This window comes from Mus caroli, chromosome 18 (assembly GCF_900094665.2).
Source record: "Mus caroli chromosome 18, CAROLI_EIJ_v1.1, whole genome shotgun sequence".
Lineage (NCBI taxonomy): Eukaryota > Metazoa > Chordata > Mammalia > Rodentia > Muridae > Mus > Mus caroli.
In genome coordinates, this window is record NC_034587.1 from 77,006,187 (window position 1) to 77,026,231 (window position 20,045).

The 20,045-nt window shown below is 40.1% G+C and overlaps 1 protein-coding gene across 5 annotated transcripts in view; it reads right to left on the minus strand.

Moving 5' to 3' along the window:
* Atp9b (ATPase phospholipid transporting 9B (putative)) overlaps window positions 1–20,045 on the minus strand; it is a 188,450-nt gene that overhangs the window by 66,094 nt on the left and 102,311 nt on the right. For all 5 annotated transcript variants that reach the window (XM_029472075.1, XM_029472074.1, XM_021150340.1 and 2 more), the window contains one exon: window positions 4,746–4,906. In XM_029472075.1, coding sequence (XP_029327935.1) covers window positions 4,746–4,906 — 161 coding nt within the window. The remainder of the gene's footprint in view (window positions 1–4,745; window positions 4,907–20,045) is intronic.

A 20,045-nucleotide genomic window follows, 5' to 3' on the forward strand; every position in this document is an offset into this window, starting at 1 on the left:
ACATACTCACTGAAAAACTAGAGCATAAGAGATTGTAGGCAGTATTATCATTTTATTAGCAAATATTTTCGGTGACCATAGAGACTAGAATTGACCAGAGAAGTGTACACTGATTTATGCATATATGTATGCGCAAAGATATATACAGAAAGATAAGTATAAGTGCATAATCATATTTATATGGTTATCTAAACATATAAAAAGGTAAGAGTGTTTGTGTATGTGTGCATGTGGACACACATGTGTGTATGTCCTTGTAGGGGGAAAGAGACGACACTGAATGTCTTCCTCTATTACTTTCCATTGTATTTTCTGAGACAACATTTCTCATTGAACTTGGAGCTTGTGAGTTTGGAAAAACTGACTGACCAGCAAGCCCAAGGAGTCTTCCTTTCTCTACTGTCCATTGTTGGGGTTATAGGTGTGTAGTACCATGCCTAATTCACTTCCTTAACCAACTAGGTCATTCTCCCAGTTCTAAACACATGAAAGGTTATATACAGTTTTATATATATATATATATACATACATACATTGTACTTATTTTCTTATTAGGTATTTTCCATTTTCACTATAAATCCAAGTTACTATTCAAATATGAAACCAACAGAAATCACTTTTAGCTCCAACAATTCTACTAAGACATAATTTTGTTAAGATAATTTTATTAAATGAATAAAAGAAAAGTGGGGCAAGAACATTTCTGTCGTTATTTTCCTAAAGACAGAGACAATGGAGATAGTCTATAAATTCCAGTCCAGATCTCACAGAAGTGCCCCAGATCTAAGGAGAAAGGCCCCTTCAACCTTTCTCCCACTTTCAAACAGAAGCAGTCTTCAATGTAACATCACAGACAGGCTTTAAAAAATCAACTGAAAGGAAGAACACAAGAAAGAAGATCTTTATAATCCCTTCAAGAAGATGGGGAAATGCCATTCCTTTAGCAGACAAAAGCAGGCCATGGGTAGTGCAGGCAGGCAGGCAGGCAGGCAGGCAGGCAGGCAGGCAGGCAGGTGGTCCTTTCCTTCCTAGGCTCTCCCTCCCTTCCTCTGCCACAACACTTACTTACCTTCTTCCTCTTTGTCTGCTTTGGTGCCTGTCATCACCCTGACCACAGCTGAGAGTCAACAAGTGTCTTGGTATGCTTTCTGATAAACACCATGGCCAAAAGCAACTTGGCTTTTGTTTATTTGGCTTACATGTCCATATCACAATCCAAGGAGGGAAGTCAGGGCAGGAACTCAAGCAGGAACCTGGAGGTATATACTATAGTCCTGTCCATGGAGAAACACTGCTAACTGGCTCATTTAGCTTGTTTAATCATTCAGTCCACGGTCACCTGCTCAGGGTGGCACCACCCACAAGTGTTTGAGCCCTCACACATTAATTAATCATTAATCAGGAAAATGCCCAACAGACCTGCCTACAAGCCAATCTGATGAGGGCATTTTCTCAATTGGAGTCTTCCTTTCCCAGGTGACCCTAGTCTTGGGTCAGGTAACATCAAACTAACCAGTAGTCAGCTAAAATAAAGGGAGAAAGGACATGAAGGTGGTAGGATACTGATTCGTTTGTGCATTTCTATTGTTCAAATGAGCTTGATGCATTGATTGTGGCCTACATCACCACCTATAGTTGCTTCTCAATTGTTTCAATTATTAACAAAACAAAAAAGGACATAAGTAATAAAAAAAAACAAGTCTTATTTCAAACATAATCCCTAAAGGTGTCTGTAAGTGACACTGGCATTGTTCAGAGCCCATCCTTCTGTCTGTCCTGGTAAGCAGGATATCCTTCTGTCTGTCTTGTATAAGTGGGAGACAGCTTAAAGGGTAAGCGGGATTAGCTTGTAAGGTGTTGACTATCCAGCTGTGGCCAGGGTGATGATGGGCACCAAAGAATGGTATGGAGGAGGTCAAGCCATAGAAGTTGCATGCAAGTCTCGAGTATGAGTAAGGATGATAGCCAGATGTGTAGAACAGAAGCCTAAGTACAAGTAAATACCACTGTGTGTGTGTGTGTGTGTGTGTGTGTGTGTAGGCATATAATCATGAGACAGAGGATGCTATAGTCCAAATATTTTGAGGTCCTTGAATCATTTTAAAGAAAAGCAAAGAAATGTTTTGTTTTGTTTTTTAAATTATGTGCAGGGTAACTCTTCTACAAGAATAATAGGATAGAATACAAAAAAATACAAGGATAAAAAAGGACTTTAAAACATTCAAAGGGTACAAAATATAGATGGAAAACAAATTAAGTAAAAATAAATGCAGACAAGTCATTTAACTGTAATAAATGTAAAGATCATAAAGGACTGGAAAACAAAACTCCCCAGCCACACACTACTGCTAAAACCTTCTCATTCACACAAACAACAATTCTAAGCCGGTAAACATTTAATAACATAGCTTTAAAACACACAAATGCACCATGGGAAATGAATAAAACCATAATTATGATGAGAGATCGTCTGCTTATAGAGTTAGGGAGAGTTCCCTTAAAAGGAAGCAAATAGATGATTTTAAAAACCTGTAAGACTTATCTAGTGACATCTGTACAAAAACTCACTCCACAGAATACATAGAAAACTTTCTAAGCACACATGGAACATTCATGACTGACTACATCATGCAAAAATAAAGTGCAGTGAAAAATCTGGAGGTAACTTCCAGAAGAAGCCCTAAAATATTTTGTCATTAAACTCGGATAAAAACAAATGTATAGCCTAATATAACTTGAGAGATTATATTTCACAGTGTCTATCAACAAGTCTAGAAGTTGGCACCATTTTTCCATAGGAAAGAGCCTGTAATTCTATTACCAGGCACTGAGAAGTCCTAGCCTCTGCCTGGGACCTGTGCTGCCTGGTTCAGGAGTGGCTAACTGGGCAGTAATGTAAGACTGGCCTAAGCTGGAGTTTGTAAGCAGGAGTCACATTCTTCTTTTGACACTAAGTAAGTGAGTTTCCTCCTTGGCTGATGTCCAGTGAGGGTGGGTACTATATACATAAGAACGTCAGGGAAACAGTGGGAAGAAGGACGGTAGGCAGAAGGCAGTTGATGGTGGTAAGATACAGAGGCTAGGATCACTGCAAGCCCATGCATGCACAGGCTGAAGGTGTATCAACAAAGAGCTTCCTGAAGAGTCTGCATATCTGAGTAAACTGTGTCATAACTGTTGAATAAAACACACACGCGACTTCACACTTACACTATTTGGGGACATACATCTGTCCTTGAGCTCACATATGGTATTCAACACGAGCATACATGATATCTGTGATGGTTTGTACATATGTAACTTTCCAAAGCAGTATGTCCAGGAGCCCTTCTCGCCCACTGTGTCACCTGGCTCTGGCACTGGATACAAAAGTACTTGCTCAAACAGTCTGTGTCCCTTTACAGAGTTTGGTGGTGGAGAGTAGTGGCCAACAAAGAAGACAGGCCTCAGCACAGAGCCACACAGAATGGCAGCCAATGGCAGGCAGCAAGTGCCTTGGAATGGTGTGGTGGGACCTTCCTCAGGCCTAGGGGGTGTACTTGGGTGATGTCTGAATGACAAAGAACTAACGGTCAGTACCAGCTAGGTGTGAAGAGCTTAATGTGGAAATAGTCTTGTTATTCCTGGAGAGGTGAGAAAAGGCAAGCCCAGCCTAAGTATGAGGCAAGGCTTCCCACAGACAAAGCTGGGGAACTGGCTGGCTTTGAGGCTGTTATCAAAGCTGAGGACTATGCACATGACAAGTGTGGTGGTAACAGCAATGGCAGCTGCATACAGGAGCCTTTTTGCCTGGATCTGTAACTGACATTACAAATGACAATGAGTCTAGATCCAGGCTTCATTCATGAGTCACAGGTTTACTCAGGAAAAAGCTCAGTCTTTTATACATGTCAGCATAACACACACACACTAAGTCTTTTATACATGTCAGCATAACACACACACACTAAGTCTTTTATACATGTCAGCANAGTCTTTTATACATGTCAGCATAACACACACACACTAAGTCTTTTATACATGTCAGCATAACACACACACACTAAGTCTTTTATACATGTCAGCATAACACACACACACTAAGGACCTCTTTGTAAAGACACCATTTTTGAAGCTGTTTGAATCTTTAGAGAGGTATTGAATATTAACTGCTTACACACCAATCTCTAGTTACATTGCTTGTCATTTTGAAAAATAGTTCCTTTTGAAGACTGCCTTGGTAAGCATCTCTTCTAATCTGAACGATCTAGCAGATTCTCCTTAAACAGTGGGGACCTTCCTTTTTGTTTGTTTCCCGAGACAGGGTCTTGATATGTACCAGGCCTTAGCATCCTGGCTGTGGCTAAGGATTACACGTGAACACTACTAGCCCTGGCTTTTAAAAGTAGATAATTTCAAATGTCAACAATGCACATAGGCCCTCGAGCACTGGAAATAAGATAGCAACCAGCAATTTGCTAGCTTTTTCTTCTGAATTCATATTTGTGTTTGAATGAGAGGCATTTTCCAGCTGTTGTTGAGACAACACTGTTAAAAGCACAAAAAGTGGTACTTTTCTCTAACTCTAGCAAAACTAATCGTGTTCTAAATTCCACTTACAGATAACTTGCTCTATTCATCTGGGTTCCCAGCCCCTTCCTCTGTAGTTTTGGCTGGGTAACCCCTTTCACACTATGATAAAACAATTTCAGCAAAATCATACATTATGAAATGAGACATTTGTGTTCTTCTAATTTTAAACATACCTTATGGGAATGATGTAGGAAAAGAGAAGGAGGAACCGAAAAAGATTACGGTACCATGGGCCTGCAAATCCCTGTAAGGTTACCATAACAACAGAAAGAACAACTAAAGCCAGAAATAGCGCCTTTGTCAGCTGATTGAGTTCGAGGTCCAATAAACCAACCTAAAAAAAACAAAAAACAAAAAAAAGTGTAGCATTAATACATGCTCAAGTTGGCACCCATCTCTAGTGTCCTGATCAGAATACATGAAAATGATGACTTGAGAAGATACAAGACTGTAATAGTCTTTATAATAATTCAACACAAAACTCTTGATTTTCTCTTCTCACTCCTTTCCTAGATTTAGGTAGGATTTCTAAAACTGTACTGTATCCTGTACCGAGTTCTCAGGGAGGAGTGATGGCAAACGGTAGACCACAGGGAACAACCAACCCCCACAGCTTCATCTGCTGTGTGCGACAGGAAGATGCCATCAGGACAAGACCAAGAATCACAAAAGCAGGGCTGCATCACAGCAACGCTGTGAGCAAAAGTGTTCATCTTCTGTAGCATGAGAGCTTCCCTGTTGTCACTCTCAAGTATCCCTTGGATACCCTCCACTCAGATCCAGACTCCCCCACTTATAGGATAGTGTGTGCCAGCCATTCTGCAAATTTCTGCAGACTTATAAAAAAAGAGATCAACCATGGGGGTCAGTTTAGAATTGGAAATTGCTTAATTTATGCTAGTCCCACACTTCTGATTCCTCCAGTGTGACATACTACACTGAAATTCATCATGTGGATTGATTACCAGCTGAGCACATAAATATAAGGCAAATTACACCAAAGCAAGCAATCATTTCTCCTTGATTTTGGAAACAGGGAGCATTGATACCCAGATAGCCCTTGCCCTAAAAAGTAAAGAGAACCTAACCTGGCTGTTCTGAAATGCACAACTTCAATTTTGAGCTCTGGCAATTTCTGTGGATGGTTTCCCACTTCACCCCTAAAGAGCAAAGTGTAGTTCCACGTGTGGGCAGGAAGGGGTGCTGCTTGAGGTTAACACAGAGAAGCAGCAACAGGAGAGGGAGAATAGAAGGCACACAACACAGCAGCAGAGGCTACTGACCTGAATGAAGCCTGCTCACTTGGATTTGGACTCTACCTCTGAAGGGTATAGCCCAGGCCGGCCCTCAGCTTCTTACTGTACAATAAGGACCTCTCAGTAGCTTCTTGGCTGGGCTCTGAGAAGGAAACAACACTGTGTCTGTACACAGTGTCATATGGCACAGCTCTCTAAGTCTAGCAGGGAGGGAGGCAATGCGGTGCACAGTGTCATATGACTGTGAGTCTAGCAGGCATACTGTGTTCACTGTTATGCATTCAGCAATGCTGTGCACAGTGTCACATAACTCTAAGTCTAGCAGGCACATTGTGTTCACTGTTATACATTCACTTTGGACCCAGTAACTACTCTTCAGAGAAGATGTGTGACTTTGGGGACTAACCTAAAAAAAAAATTTTTAATTAATTAATTAATTAATTAATTTTTAAAAATCAGGATCTGGTTATGCAGCCCTGCTTGACCTGAAACTCCCTACATAGACAGGGTGACTCCTAACTTTGATCCTCCTGCTTCTACTTCCAAAATATTAAAAACCAGGAATGAGCCATTGCATCTGGTCCAGCACCAAACTCTATCCATTGAGTAATGGTGGTTGGAGGAGCTAGGTTATTGGGCACATACACAATACTGAAATGAGGTCATAGCCACTGGCCACTGGGATACCTGACTCAGGCGGTGTGATCAGCAGACTGAATTCTATCAGGCTAAGAATCTCCCTGCCACCCTGAACCTGGCATAGTTTTTTTTTAAAAAATAAAGGGAATCAGGGAAAGGGGTTGTGGCAGGGAGAGAAGAAAGGAGAGAAAAATGGAGGGGGGGAGGGGGGAGAAAATAACCAACAAATGTTAATTAAAAAATAAAAGAAAATAAAACACTAGCTCCTAAATGTAAAAAAAATTGAGAATTAGCTGAACTACTCAGAAAATTAGCTTTTTCCCACAGCTCATAATTAGTTTAGATCTAGTTTTGGTTAAAATTTGTCACAAACTCTTATGAGACCATGAGAAGCCATTGCTAGAAAGAAAGAGGAACAAGTTTCTCAGAAAGTTCATTAAATCTTTGTAAGGAAAACGAATTAAACAAGTGATTACATGCCTCCTACACCTGTGTGCTAGACGCTAAGGTTATGACAATAATTATGAGAATTCCTTTTTATCTGCAAGAGTCTACCAAGAAAAACAAATGAACACTAGTACTACATGTCTTACAAAAGAGAAATATCCAAACACAGTGTTCTTTTCTGTCCAGGTTTGTGTCTGAACTATGTTGGTAAATCCATCATGGTCTTTGAAAGCACTACAGAAATCAGCAGCACTGACCAGGAGAGCTGGAGTGTGCACCCACATTAGTGTCCCAGGCTGCAGAGGGCAGTGAGTGGAGCAGAGCCTAGCACATCTGCAGCATGCTCTCGCTCACTCAGGGGCTTCCGGCCCTGCCATGACTATGCAAGAGGCCTAAACAAGAACTCTCAAACAATAACTACACGTCTGACTCACACAGCATCACCTCACTTTGATGGTGACAAACGGGACAGACATGGCATGCTGCACAGCACACAGCAGTTCATGTCAACAGTCTCTGTGGAGACTGACGACTCTCAGGTTTAAGTTCCCCCTAAGCACATGTGCTCTAGTTCTTCGCAGCAGATGGACTGTCTCAGAGCCCTCTAAATCATGGGAGGCTACCCCCAAGCCGGCTTAGTCCTTCCCATCTTCAGGTCTTGCACCAGAACAGTAAAGTGACTACTTCCCTGGAGAGTGAGCAGTGTGAAAGGATCAGTATTCAAGAGTCCTGACAAGTCCCCTGCCTGGCTTTCCTCCTGAGAATGAGGCAGCTCAGCCCTCAGTGGCTGATTTATCAGCTCCATTTAAAAAGCAGCACAAGGAGGACAAATACCATGCGATTTCCGCTACTTCACTACTACGTAGTTTATGCTTGAATTATTGAGAAAAATAGGGTTTTGGATTAAAATGAAGAAAAATTAAGCCAGGGAAGTAGAGCATGTTTCAAAGCCCAGATCTTTCTACTGTGACAAAGGCGGTCTAAGTTTCAGGCCTCACTGAGGATCAGATGAAGTCATTATTCATTCAGTCAGGGAAAAAAGACTCAATTACCTCAACCTAAAGATGCTATCAATGAATGCAAAGTGCATATTTTACTCTATTCATCCAAATCCCATTAAAAAGTGAAAGGAATGATTTAATCTGGCCTTCCAGAGTTGGCCTTTTTTTTTTGTAATAAAATAAAGAATTACTGTCTTGCAAAATGCATAACCACTGTCTCACACTTCCCCCTGCATAAGAGCAGTGAAAGACCAAAAGGTTGCAAGAAACCCACAAGAAACAAATGCCACATAGAGGTTAGAAACACTAAAAGTTGCCCATGCACAGGATATGCAGATAATTCACGACATTAATACCTTTCTAATTGACCAAGACAGATGTAGTTGACTACCGACCAGTGGATATCAACTGTGAAGCCAAGCAAGTGCTCCCTTCTCACACTCCCTTCCTTCCAGGGAGAGGAGGGTTCTGAGGACAGGCTCGGCAGGTCAGATCCCCTCTCCACCAGTGGGCAGACAGTTATCCCTATGTTATTTCAGGGTGCCTTTTCTGCCCTTCCTTGACTGGAATGGCAACCCGGACTTTGGTTAATTCCAAGAAAGGACAGCAGTAAAAAAAGAAGGTTTTAATACTAGTTTGTTTGTTTTAAAAACTGAAACATTTCAAACAATAATCTTTTTATATTCAATTTTCTGCAAAACTTTTTAAAGTATTTCATCTAAAAGTTAAGATTAAAACTTAAAAAGTATTGCAAAAAACAAACAAACAAAAACAGAAACAAAAGCCCAAAAATGAACAACAAAGTCACAGCTTCTATGTTACCTCCGCTTCGATGTGCCTCTCAGTATTAAAAAAGAATCTCTTAAACACTTGACAATCCAGAACTTTCTGCTATGATTGTAAAATCTTTTTAATCTTAAGATATATTATTAATCATTTGAAGTAATTATGACTGTATGAGAAAAGGTAAATTAAATATTCTAGGAAGTAATCTCCAACATTTACTACTGAGTTCTTATATTAGTAAAGCAAATTTTCTTCTACTTGTCATAATATTTGTTTTATTTGAAACAACTGTGATAACAAAATTAAATACGCTACTGGAAATTTTAATCTCCACGGGAAAATTTGTGCATAATGCCTAAGACAACCACAATGGCTCTGCAAAGGGGCTGTTCTAGGATAATGAACACAATAATTGCCTGTATAATCTAAAATGCTACTAATGGCAACGATCACAAATCCATTTAGCTCCTCTTTAATTTATGTACCAAGTTTTAAATAGCTAATGGTTCTCAGTAAAATAATGGTTTATACCAACAATAAAGGGTAAATACGGTGTTCTCCTGCTTAATCAAGAAAAGATCAGTCAGTTTGGGTTTTTTTTTTTAAATGAACACATGGATGAATGAGAATCGGACCTTATCTCTATAGAACAGCACCACTCCCATCCATCTCAAAGTTAAAAGTACCTGCACAGACTAAGTTCCTAAGAAATCAATGTGCACACCAACATACAGCAACAACAGTATGTTACAAGACCTTACAGTCTATGAACTTTTTTAAAAGTCCATGAAACACAGCTCTGACGTACAAGTAACTGCTGCTCACATCACCCGTAGATTCAAAACTGGAACCATCACAGCATGTCCACCAACCCTCCAAGGTCTACATGCAAGTGTTTCAGAATCACAAAGTGTGAAGAAAACTACAATTTGTATTGCCCTATGTTTTCCTTGTGAACACAGTGCTACTTGAAAGTGAGAAAAGCCCCCGATAAAATGCCTAATGCATCGGATACTCCATGTACATGAGTGTGTATCTTTAGACAGGGTGCATAAGAAGGAAACAGTAACTGTGTTAATGTCTTCTCACCAGCTATGTGTGGACCAACTATTGTCTCTTCATTTGTATTCAGCACAACACTGATGTAACGCTGCTATGAACCTAACTGGATTCCTATAAAAGGATTATTTCATTTCAATATCTTTGAAAGAATTCAGTCTGTACTATCACGTTTAATCCAATATTTTTTTTTAAAAAGCAATTTTAAGATCTGTATTTGTATTTAAATAAATTAAAGATGTACATTATGTCGAATCCCTAAATCTTACAACAATAACTTCCTATCAAAGAGCTTAAATTATTAGCAGAATTTTTGAAGTTACCACTTCAAACAATGATAAAATGAGATAGCTTTTTGCCACTTCAAGTTTGTTTACTTATTTATTTTGGGATGTAAACTACTAAGTCTTAACTGTTTGCAGCCATGCAGCTGGCCACATGATGACAATATATCTGACCATTACTGTTGCCGCCCCAGTGATCTGCGAAATAAGAAGGGCTTCTTTGGGCCATTATTGTCTATTGGCTCAATAATCTGTGCTTTAAAAGCTCTCTAAGTATGTAACAGCATGACAATGCCTAATATTATAGTATATTTACCTTAAAATATAAACTCTGTATTTATGTGAGACATTCAGGTCTACAGTGAAACAATAATTCATAACACATGTTCTTATCTACATATAAATTTTGACCATTTTTCCCTTAGAATTTAGGGTTCTTGCTTGGCTTACTAAAATTATTACACAATATGGTTTTTTTCCTTGGTTATTTACATTTTAAAAAGAAGATGGTGGGTGCCTTGAGGAGTCTGACCAGTTAGTACGGTGTTACAGTATAGCCATGAATACCTGAATTCAGACTCTGGCATGCATGTGAAAGCTGGGTGTGCCAGCACACTTGTGTAATTTCCCTGCTGAGAAGGAAGAGGCAGGAGAAACTGGAACTTGTTGGTCAGCAGAGCAGTAGAATCACCGTGTTCCAGGCTGAAGAGAACTTGTCTCCAAATACAAAGGTGGAAAAGTGATTGAGAAACAACATTCAACATCAACTTTGGCATCAACATGTCTATCCACTGCAAAGAATGCACATGTGCATGTATGTGTGTGTGTGCGTGTAGCAGCACAGTTATCATGTACCAGACAAAAGATGGACAACACTGCCTTCAACACTCAGGGAGCTAATCAGGAGACGAAGGCTTTCAAGTGGGTCACACACCTTTCTTTCTTAATGTAGACCCATGCACACTGTGACATACATGGCTTCATCGTAGTGAACAAACAACCCGCTGGTATCTGCAGGCACACTCACTACTGCCTTGAAGAACACTGTGATACCATCTTCTCAAAATGCTGCTGTTCACACAGTGGCTCTGGCCTTTACTATGACATATTCCACTCACCAAGACATTCTTCATAATTTGCAGTAACACCAGAAAATAGCACAGCAGCCAAGCACATGTGTCCATACATGCGTCAAATCTCAGGTCTGCTTCTGAAATGCTTGTGCTGACTCTATATGTTCAAGAGGGATCACCTTGTCCTGCTGATTGCTGGCTAGCAGCCCTTACTGACATTAAAACCTTTATTGAAATATAATCAAAATGTTAAAAGCCAGCAAATATAATGCAATGGTTTTAACATGTTGATGTCCTAACATTTTATTTTAAATAATTATAGATTATTTAAATTTTTTCAACTGTGAAGTATCAAAATTGTGTTTAAAACAAAAACAAATGAGGGAAATAGGCAAAAGATCTATCTAGAATTTTTTATTTTTCCTTCATATATACACAGAACTTTGCAATCTAGCACTGGGTGTGAAGAGAAGCCCATCACTTCCTAGCATACCTTACTTAGGATCATATTATACCACTTTAGAAAGTGATGCTCTTTCTAAAGTTGCTGATAAGGGGAGACTAAATTTTATTGTTACTTCTCACTCTCATCCAAGGTCTACATTTTGAATATACTCAGCCCATGATCCTGTTGGTTATTTCACTCATTACCTCTTCACACCCATGTTTTAAGACTAGGGAGACACACACAAAAAACCCGAGTGTATGGCATGGCAAGGCTTTGCCAGCAGAGGGTGCTCCAGGTTGGCACAGAGTCTTTCTGGAGTCTGTTCTCAGCAAAGTATGGCTTCTTCTCCAAATCAACAGCTCAGTTCATTAACCACATAGATTACTTATTTTTGACAACAGAGTTGACCTAAATATTTTCTTATCATGCAGAATCCAGGGCAGAATCAGTCAGCTTTAACACTCCAGAGTATAGGACTGGGAGGTTCTCGAATGAAAATCTACTGTATAAGGAAGAAATCCTGTTAAAGATCTGAAGCCTCCGTCCCAGCATACACTCAAAATGCTAGTGATACAGGGGTGTAAGCCGAGTGGATGGAATGGCAACTAGAGTTCCCAGAGTGCTCGGAATACACTGAATGCATTTATCTGATTTTTGTGGTAACAATACAAAAAACTTTCCATTTTAAATGCTTTGACCAAATCATCCACCAATTTTCAACAATTACTTCAACACTTTATGCTGCCCAACTCACCTCAGTTCTCAGTGCCAGTCACATAAATGGTATCTGAGGCCAGTTAATTGGTTAGTAGTTTAGTTTAACTAAATAAAAGTTGCAAACTATACCTAGAGTAGTTTTGAATTATTCAAAGATTTTGTAGTTATGAATTCACCTACTTGGTAAAAATTACTATTTACTCTGGAGTCAATGCTTTGGCAGTCCTTTAAGGATATGTGCACAGTGGCAAAACAAAACAACAACAAAAAAATACAAACCAAAAAACCACCTCCCGATGCTGGTATCTCACTGACCAAGTCAGTGAGGCAGAGCTCTATATTCCCTTCACAGATTCCAGGAGTCAAAGGACAGAGTGTAGCCCTCTTTTGAAAGACTAAATGGGGTGAGTAATTGTGATGAACAGCTTCATGCATTTCTATTAATACTTTAAACTTTAAAATGTGTCATATATAACATACAAATGAGTGTCTACATGTCCTTGAGAAGATACCCAGCTTTACCCGACTGATGGCTCCTGGGACACTATAGGTGCCCTGTTCACTGGTTAGGGTTTCATGGTCACATGAAGCCATCCCTGGGAATCAGTGCCTTCTTTGGTTTGCTTGGCAAGTACCTGATCCTCCTTTTCCTCCTCTTCTTCCTTTTGTGTACGCACAAGTGGGTGTGTGCATGTGTGTGTGTGTGTGTGTGTGTGAGAGAGAGAGAGAGAAATAATATGGTAGGGTTTTTTCCATCTTATTTTTCATTGCAAGATATGAACTACTAAGTCTCAATGGTGTGCATCCATGCAGCAGGACACTTCAATTTATTTTGGCAATTTTGTATGTGCTTTAATAGATATTATTTATCTTTTGAATTTACTTAAGAAGTAGAACACTAGCCTGATCTTTACTCTCTGAAGACAGTGAGCTGAGCTTGGGTCAGCAATGCTCTCACTGGAATGAGACTACACCTGGTACTGGCAGGCCCTATGCTCATCAGGCAAACCACTGCCTGCCTGCCTGCCTGTCACTATTTAACAGTTCAAGCTGAAGAGAAGATATTACTTGACACATTTTTATTCTGGAAGGTATATGTGCAAGTGTGTGTCTAATTCCTTATGTAGCAAGTACAGTATTTAAATACCTGTAGAGGGAGAGTCTGTTAGAACATTCTTCAAAGTTGCTCCTAAACATTCATTTGAAGATGATGGCTTATAAAATATATTACTCAATAAAAAAACTTGAATACTTGGACAATAATACTAAAATTCTGGACTCCATTCAATTCTTGTTATGGAAATCACTAAGTATCTAGTCCAATGAACGTCTGCACACTAAGTTTCCGGCAGAATGTCTATTCTCTCTGGTGGAACTTCACTAGGTCATGTGAGGTTGCTAATTCTGAGTCACAGCATCTTAGGGATAACAAGAGGATGACAGAAAACTCCTGAGTGTTTAACCTTGCAAGTGGCAGAGTTTAACTATGCAAGCAGCACAGCTTAAGAACCTTCACACGGCTCTGTTGGAGCCCTTCTGTGACACGAAGCTCAGAAAGGAAAGGACAGGCTCTCCTGTTGTTACTGTGCCACAGCTCAGTCTGAGTCTCCCTTGATGCTTCGTGGATGACTGAATATATCTGCTCTATGGACCAATGAAGAAGGAACCTTCCTATTCTGAAAGTCTCCTCCTATTCTCCATGACATCTCACTACAAACAAAACACAACAAAAAGCAAGAGTGCTTTCAACTGGAGAGCCCTTTGCTGAGTCAAAGGGTCTACTGCTGAACTATTACTGGGACCAGACCTAGAAGCACACTCTCCGTCTATTCACTAAGCTTACTGAAAATCAGATGCATATCACCTATTTACAATAACACTAGAAACACATGTGAAGACATAAAATGCTGGCCAGTGTTTGAAGCACCTCAGAATTACTATCATCTTGAACAACTAGGTTCTGCCATTGTTGTCCCACCCACACATCAGCTTAAGTAGCTATTAACTAGAAGTTAATAAGAGGTAAACATTTTAATTTTTAGGACAGCACAGAAGAATGGCAGTCACAGAAGAAAAAAAACCGAGAGAGAGAGAGAGAGAGAGAGAGAGAGAGAATATGAAGGGAAGTTATCATATCTAACATTCAACTCTAAATCAGTTCTTTAGCTCCCAAAATCCACAGCATTTTTTTTTGTTTTGAAAGGAAAATATAATTCAGAAGATTTGCTGAAACATTTAAATGATAATGGTAATATGATTAAATAAACTTTTCATCTTCCGTAATCACCCTTTTATTATTAAAACTGTAGAAAGCTTTATTGCTGGTATCTTGGCAAATTTAACACTATTTTAAACCATCTAAAATTTTTGTGCTACTTTCTGTCTTTACAGACATTTTATGAACCATTTCATACTTAATGGCTTGTAAGCAATCTCAAGAGTTGGGAATTGTGTGAAAAGTTGCTCAGATTGACAGATAAAGTGAAAAGGTCTGTATTAATTTCCAAATAAAGAAATGCATGGCGTGGTATCTCACGATGATTATACTCTAAAGTACCAATTAGAACGCATCAGAAACTAGAGCAAGTTGACACTCTACAATAAAGCAAATAATTTCCAGTTGGAGGGGCAGAAAATGTTAATATGCAATGTTCAAGACTACAAGAATCTTTGTAAAAGGAAGTAGCTAATAAGGTTTAATGATGCATGTCAGGAAGCCACAGTATGTAGGGAAACACAGCTGGCTTCATTTTGTAAACTATTTGATATACACATCTTTCTCGTTCACGATTATCAGCTGTGCCAGTGCCACAGGGGACAGTTTAGACTTCAAATCAGGATATTCTTCTTGTTCTCTAAATTACACGTAAAATACATTAATATAATATGGTGCTACAGGCTAGTGCATGGGCGAAAGCTTATCAGCTGTGCAAAGAGGGCTAAAGTCTTCTGAAAAATGCGCAGAAACAATCTCACAGCCTAAATAGGCTCCTAAGCACCAGAACCATTTAAAACAAATCATAAAGCAGACAGACCACTTGGACAGAGTGAATTAATCACTTTCATAAAATTGTTACTATTCCTCACACCTTAGGTATTAAAATATAAATTGTCCTAAAATGCTTCTGCTGGGCCGAGTCCATCGTCCTTTCAGGGACGCATCTGCAAATGCACAGGAACCGCCCTCCAAAAAGCAGTGTCTTGTTTCTAGAGTCGCAGTTATGAGGGACTGCAATGTGCAGGTGACAGCAATTAGCAGCAGATGACAGAAGCACTTTGAATTTATACCAGATGGCAGCAAAGGGTCACTGGAAGCCAGCAAACCATCCACAAGGAAACCCTTGTGTTAGGCAACCATCAAACTCAAAAGCGCTTAGGAACAAATTAATTACTCCACTCCCAGAAGACAACTGCTAGGTCACAGCACCCATGTCAAAACGCTGCTAAAGCACTTGGAGCGCGCTTATTTTAAATGTCATTACACATATTAGCTGCTCAAGACAAGCGTGCCACATATGACGAAAAGGTTGCCCTGAACTAAAAGAGCTAAAATTCTAGTAATTAGGGAATTGTCTTATGGCAAAATAGAGTCAACAGGTTCTAATTCTGGATGAATGTTGTTCATGCCTGAACCTGAAACAGCCCAGTTCTAAGTAGAATCTCCTGAGCCCTCAACATTTCTGCTGAGAGCAAACGTCAGAATAGCAACAAACACTGACCAGAATAAAGGACAGAGCAGACCAGACCAGACATCGCTCTTCAAGGTTTAGAAGATCTAGGAAGATCTTCAAATCCTAGAGGCAGTTGGCAAAGGCTTCCTGCTCAGAAGAAAAATGTATTGCTACATTAAGTAGTCGGAACACAAGAGAGGAGAGCCAAAGGCTTTCCCACAGGAGTGCGGATGGGCTAGGTCACTACTGGTGTTCATTTGTTAATGGCAAAAAATAAAGATGAAATTGCTTAAGTCAAACAAAAATCAAACAGATAACCAATTTTCTCTGACAGATTAACTCCATATAGATAACTAATAACTGACACATAAGCTTAATTTTTAGTTTACATTGCTTGATAAATAAAACTAATAATTTCTTTATCCTCTATGATCTCAAGCAATTTATAAGCTTGCAGCCATTTCCAGTTTAGAACACTCCTTTGTACAGTCTGTTATTTAGCCTTCCTGATTTCAACCCATTTTATCATTCCTGCCTGACTCCTAAATGAGACCTGTGTCAAAGAGCCTGGTAACTCCTTCTTCTCCTCCTTCAGTTTCTTCCTCCTTGGCACCTACTTGTTGAAGATGACCAGTTAGGCCCTGTACTGGCTGGTTTTGTGTCAACTTGACACAAACTTTTTATCAGGAGAATGGAGCTTCAGGTGAGGAAATGCCTCCATGAGATCCACCTGTAAGGCATTTTCTCAATTAGTGATCAAGGGGGCAGGGCCCCTTGTGGGCAGTGCCATCCCTGGGCTGGTAATCCTGGGTTCTATAAGCAAGCTGAGCAAGCCAGGGGAAGCAAGCCAGTAAGGAACATCCCTCTACTGCATCAGCTCCTGCTTGCTAACCTGCTCCAGTTCCAGTCCTGACTTCCTTTGGTGATGAACAGCAATGTAGAAGTGTAAGCTCAATCAATCCTTTCCTCCCCAACTTGCTTCATGGTCATGATGTTTGTGCAGGAATAGAAACCCTGACTAAGACAGGCCCCACGTCCCAAATATTTATAGTATCCCCAATAGTGTCACCAACTGGGTATCAAATGCTCATACACATTCTAATTACAATAGCTGGAAAATCCATCTCTCCACACTGGAGATACTGGGTATTCTAAGAGCAGGCATAAGATCAGCTACCTTCTTTCTTGCTTAAAAAGTAAACAGCTACTGAGGGTATTCAATATCTGAACACTGTCAAGTCTGTAACTATAACATCTTACTGAAAAAGCAATTTGGAAATAAAATGTGCTATTAAAGAGAAATTATACACACACACACACACACACACACACACACAGCTAGGCTAGCCTCAAACTCCATGTACAGCTGAGGACTAAGGTTACAGGAGTGCAGTACTATGTCTGGTTTTGTGTGGTGCTGCAGATAAAACCCTGGGCTTTGTGCATGCTAGGCAAGCACTCTACCAACCGAGCTATACCCTCAGCCTAGAATTTTATGTTTATATAACAGCAAACATAAAAAAAAGTAAAGATAATGACTAAAGCAGCATAAAAATTTTCAAGTAAAAATAAAATTGTATGAAACTTTTAGAAAATTACAAAAATATTTAAAGGGTTACAAAATACTAACTAAAGACTAAATGATCAAATCAACTGTCTTGAAAAGCTCTGCAGTGATGAAATGCAATTATAACTGACCTGCTTACAGTCTCAAATGCTTTAGAATACATCAACAGCCCAATATATGAGAAGAGCCTGAGTAACATGTAAAGTCATGTTATGGAGATGACAAGATAAAGACAAACCACACTAGGCACAGCTTTTCAAGGTTTGGAAGATCTAGGGAATGCACTGAGGTAGAGACAGCAGCCACTGCACCGTGGTAATATGGGTCTCTATTATGTCAACATGCTGAAAAGTAGAAGCCTGGTATTGTTCATATCATACACAAAACCATGCCAGGTGGGCAGAGACCTCACTGAGCATGTCATTTAAGTGAGGGAACGTCTGCAGGACTATCAGACAGACCTATTGTGTAGTTACTGAACTGATGGTTATTTTAAGTGCATTTAAGTGGTATTTTTGCATTTCTCTGTTGTCAATTAAAAAATTAAGCCAAGATATATTGATCTTTCTTGCTAGCAACATTCAAATGTCAGTCAGAAGACTCCTAGCATACTGGCTGGTTTTGTGTGTCAATCTGACACAAGCTAGAGTTACCAGAGAGGAAGGAGCCTCAGTTGAGGAAATGCCTCCATGAGATCCAGCTGTAGGATGTTTTTTCAATTAGTGGTCAATAGGGAAAGGCCTGCTCTATTGTGGGTGGAGCCATTCCTGGGCTGATCATAACTGGATTCTTTAAGAAGGTAGACCCAGCAAGCCATGAAGAGCAAACTGATAAGCAGCACCCCTCCATGGCCTCTGCATTAGCTGCTGCCTCCAGGTTCCTGCTTTGTTTGAATTCCTGTCTTGACTTCCTTCAGTGATGAACAGCAATGTGGAAGTGTAAGCTGACTCAACCCTTTCCTCCCCAACTTGCTCTTTGGTTGTAGCATTTTGTTACAGCAATAAAACCCTTAACTAAGAACCTAGCATAGCTTATGTACATCATAATGGTGTAGAATGTCAGTCATGGGATGTGGGGTGGAAACTGAGAGGATGCTAAGTAAGGGCAAGGCTAAACTTAATGGCCTATCAGCTGCAAAGTAAAGATCAGTTCTGAAACTTTACCAAGTGTAAAGCTGACAAAATAATTTATGAAACGGAAGGTTACATCAGATGTTTCTACAGCATCTGAATGAACACTTTATACACATAACTCTACATGGTTACCAATGACAACAAACTGCACATTCTCCATTTATCACTCTGCCCAAACTGCAGAACCAGAGAGAGCAGCTCACTATGTAATGGTGGAGATGGCTGTAAAACTTAAATAACTAAAAATAGGAAGCTCAGAAAGAAGTTCAGTGATGCCAACAGCTTCAATACGGCTGGGAAATCATAGTTAAGAGCACTTGCAGAGAACATAACTTCTGTTAATAAGATTATTATATGTACAATTATAAATATTTTTGCTTTTATCACACTTAAAAAATATAGATCCTGGGGGATAGAGAGATGGCTCTGTGGTCAAGAGCACTGGCTGCTTCTTTACTCCATATCTAAGCTCTAGGTGGTGTGGGGACTCCCGTGGCATCTAAGGAGAAGGGCATCTTTATTGCATGTGACAATACTGTCAGTGCTACAGTCCTGTCACAGGCCTTATCACTTCCTCACAGACACAGTACCATAAACACTGCGAGCTTTCCTCTCCGGTCTGTTCCCTTCCAGGGCACAGAAGCTTGGCACTCTTGCTTGCATGGTTCTTAGAACCTGTGGGGGTTTCCATGGCCTTAGGCAGCCAACAGAGGTTGGCTTGCAAGGACTGTGACTCTCCCACAGGGATACCCATCATGCAGACACAGGCAAACATTGCCACTATACAGTTTCCACACCTCAGTCCCAGGAGTCCTGCAAGAGGAAAGGAGCCTATACCCCTCGGGACCTGATTCTCTACTCGCTCCCCAAACTATGGCAGGCCACATGAGGACATCTGAGGGTCTTGCTTCTACATCCTGTCACTTAATCCCTAAACTCCACAGCAATTCCCCTTAAGAACTGTCTCTTGGATCTCAATAGTATCCACTCCCTCAAAATCAAATTTCTCTGTGCTTGTAATACCAGCAACTAGGGAGGTGAATGCACAAAGATCAAGGGTTCATGTTCAGCTTGGGCTAAGAAAGCAAGTTGGAAGTTAGTGTGGGTCACAAAAGACCCTGCCTCAAAACACATGTGAGTGTACACACACACACACACACACACACACACAGATAGATAGATAGACAGACAGACATCTCAGCAGCCCTGGCTGGTCTAAAACCCATAGAGATGTGTCTGCCTTACCCTCCAGAAATCTGGAATTAAAGGTGTACACCATTATGCCTGGCCTCCTTTTTTTTTATTTTTATTACGTATTTTCCACAATTACATTTCCAATGCTATCCTAAAAGTCCCCCATACCCCCCACCACTTCCCTACCCACCCATTCCC